The sequence below is a fragment of the Asparagus officinalis genome, chromosome 4 (assembly GCF_001876935.1).
Source record: "Asparagus officinalis chromosome 4, Aspof.V1, whole genome shotgun sequence".
Taxonomy (NCBI): domain Eukaryota; kingdom Viridiplantae; phylum Streptophyta; class Magnoliopsida; order Asparagales; family Asparagaceae; genus Asparagus; species Asparagus officinalis.
Genome location: NC_033797.1, coordinates 133,946,935 through 133,949,505, shown reverse-complemented (window position 1 = coordinate 133,949,505; position 2,571 = coordinate 133,946,935). Strand labels below are relative to the sequence as shown.

General features: G+C 34.0%; 1 protein-coding gene across 9 annotated transcripts in view; it reads left to right on the top strand.

Moving 5' to 3' along the window:
- The window catches only part of LOC109839245 (citrate synthase 4, mitochondrial-like), an 18,778-nt gene that overhangs the window by 340 nt on the left and 15,867 nt on the right, over nt 1-2,571 (top strand). For 3 of the 9 annotated variants that reach the window (XR_002246621.1, XR_002246622.1, XM_020407674.1), the window contains exon 1: nt 7-320. The exons of 4 other annotated variants lie outside the window; for them this stretch is intronic. Coding sequence is in view for 1 of the 5 variants with exons in the window: in XM_020407674.1 (XP_020263263.1) it covers nt 261-320 (60 nt within the window). In the remaining 4 variants the exon portion in view is untranslated. Of the gene's footprint in view, nt 1-6; nt 321-1,822; nt 1,882-2,571 lie in introns of those variants that run through there. 2 more of the 9 variants (XR_002246624.1, XR_002246623.1) reach the window with 1 other exon arrangement.

The following is a 2,571-nucleotide window of genomic DNA, read 5'->3' as shown; positions in this document are numbered from 1 at the left end:
GCGGGAAGTGGCTGGCGTTCTTCGGTCAGGGGGCTAGGGATTACGATCTCGAGGATTTCCTTAAGGCATCGGCGGAGATTTTGGGAAAGGGGACGTTCGGGACGGCGTACAAGGTGGTGCTGGATATGGGGACGTTGGCGGTGGTGAAGAGGTTGAAGGGATGAGCACCACAGAGATAGAGTTCAGAGAGAAGATCACGGTGATCGGAGTGATGGAGCATCAGAATTTGGTGGGTTTGAGGGCTTATTACTATAGTTAGGATGAGAGGTTGCTGGTGTATGATTACATGCCAATGGGGAGCTTGTCTTCTCTTCTCCATGGTGAGATTCTAATTCCCCCTTTTTGATGAGTAATTAACTTAGAGTTACCATCACTATGAACACCAATAAAGGGAAAAGAGAAGAAAGTTTCACTTACCCGAATCACCCACAACCTTAGAAATGTTTTCAAGAAAAACAAGGCAACATTTACCTGGATTCTGTAAAACAAGTAAGAGTATTAGATCACAAAAGAAGGAACTTATGCTAGAGCCACTAACAGAGCCATCAAAGGCAAGTACATACCTTACACAGTTACACTTAACTAAGGATCTTTATGTCTTAATATATTTGATAGATATTCTGGGTTAAACACAACCAACAAATATGAAGTGTCATGTTTTCTAAGACGTGATCAATGGCCATATGATTTTATGTTAGATTACAACCAACAAATATGAAGTGTCATGTTTTCTAAGACGTGATCAATGGCCATATGATTTTATGTTAGATTATTTGGACATCAGAACTTCCATTTTGATGTCTAAGACGTGATCAATGGCCATATGATTTTATGTTAGATTATTTGGACATCAGAACTTCCATTTTGATGATTTGTGGTCGATGAAGAACGTATGAAGTTGAAGGGGTCTAGCTGCCAAAAACAAGCAAAAGAAATAAGTACTACACCTCTCTCTCAAAGCCTCAACGGTACAAGTTGGAACATTGTTAATGATTTGGTCATGTAAGGATTTTTTGATATGGTTGTATAATTCCAAAATGAAGGCTATGATGGGACCAGGCATCTTAGAATTCTAAGATTATGCAGTTTGATTTAATGTTAAGAAGGAGGTCGGAAATCTTGTTTCAAAAAAATGGCATATGGGGTTCTATTCTGAAAACATGATTATGGTTTGAGAAAGTTGCTTACTAATTTTCTTAATCAGCACAAAAAGTTGTAAAGATCTCCTATGTGTCATCTCTCAGATTACTGGAATTGGCTGAATTTGTGTTTCATGTATTAAGAATTGTGTTACTGGGAGATTGATTTAAAGATTCAAATAAAATTCCCTACTATTTTTGGGACAAAAAAAGTTACAGAACATATGTATGCATGGGTACAGATTAAAACAGTATATAGTCATGGATAATAATTTAGATAACACTACTTTCTTTATTGGCATCTACAGGATGATGTTTGTAATTCTACACAGGAATCACTTCAGATGCAGTGTATATTACTGCATTAAAACATTAGAAAGACTTATACAAGAGAAATTGTTAATTACTAATTAGCAAACTGGAGCTAGGTCACAATTGATTGTCCTTGACTTTTCCATGGCTATGTTGCCAACCTCTACACTGAATGTGTATATCATTTCCTCCTGAGTATTATTTAAATAAAACATTTAACTACCCTTAGAAGCTAAATTTACAAGCCTTGTCTGTTCTCATGGAGTTAGCATGCAACCTTGTCTCACTTCTATCTTAGTATATCATCTTATTGTGAATAATGATCTTATTCTTGTATATTCCATGTTGTTGATGGTGATGTTATGATGTAGGATGATTTCTTACCTCGTACTTCCACTCCTTTGGAAGACATTTTCAAGTCCCTTTTCTAGTACACACCATTTTGTTATTGATAATGTCAATTTTCAACCGTTGATTTTATATAAAGCATGGCTCTGTAATATGCCATCGTGATTGATGAGTTGTTCCCAATGTAGAAGGTATAAGTCATGTTGGGGTTTCCACTGAAAAACATAAATATATTGCCGTGCAGAGAATTAAGCAAGCACGAAGCTTGTCAGATAAATAACTACATGTTAGGCATTTTTACTATGTCATGTTTAATTAGACTTAGGAGCATTTGATGTTGATTAATATAAGCAAGAAAGGTGTACACTAGAACTTAAAATAGATGCATGTGCTGTTGGATAGATATGCAAGCTATGAGTTGACATGAAAATAGTCGGTCGCTTTTAAGGGTTTGCGCAAAAAACATGATGTGGAATCCACATGAAAGAAGTGAATTTATTTATTTATATATATATGTATATGTATATGTATATGTATATGTATATGTATATGTATATGTATATGTATATGTATATGTTGCGCAAAACATGATGTGGAATCCACATGAAAGAAGTGAATTTATTTATTTATATATATATGTATATGTATATGTATATGTATATGTATATGTATATGTATATGTATATGTATATGTATATCTATATATATATCTATATATATCTATATATATATATATATACATATATATATATATATATATATATATATAACG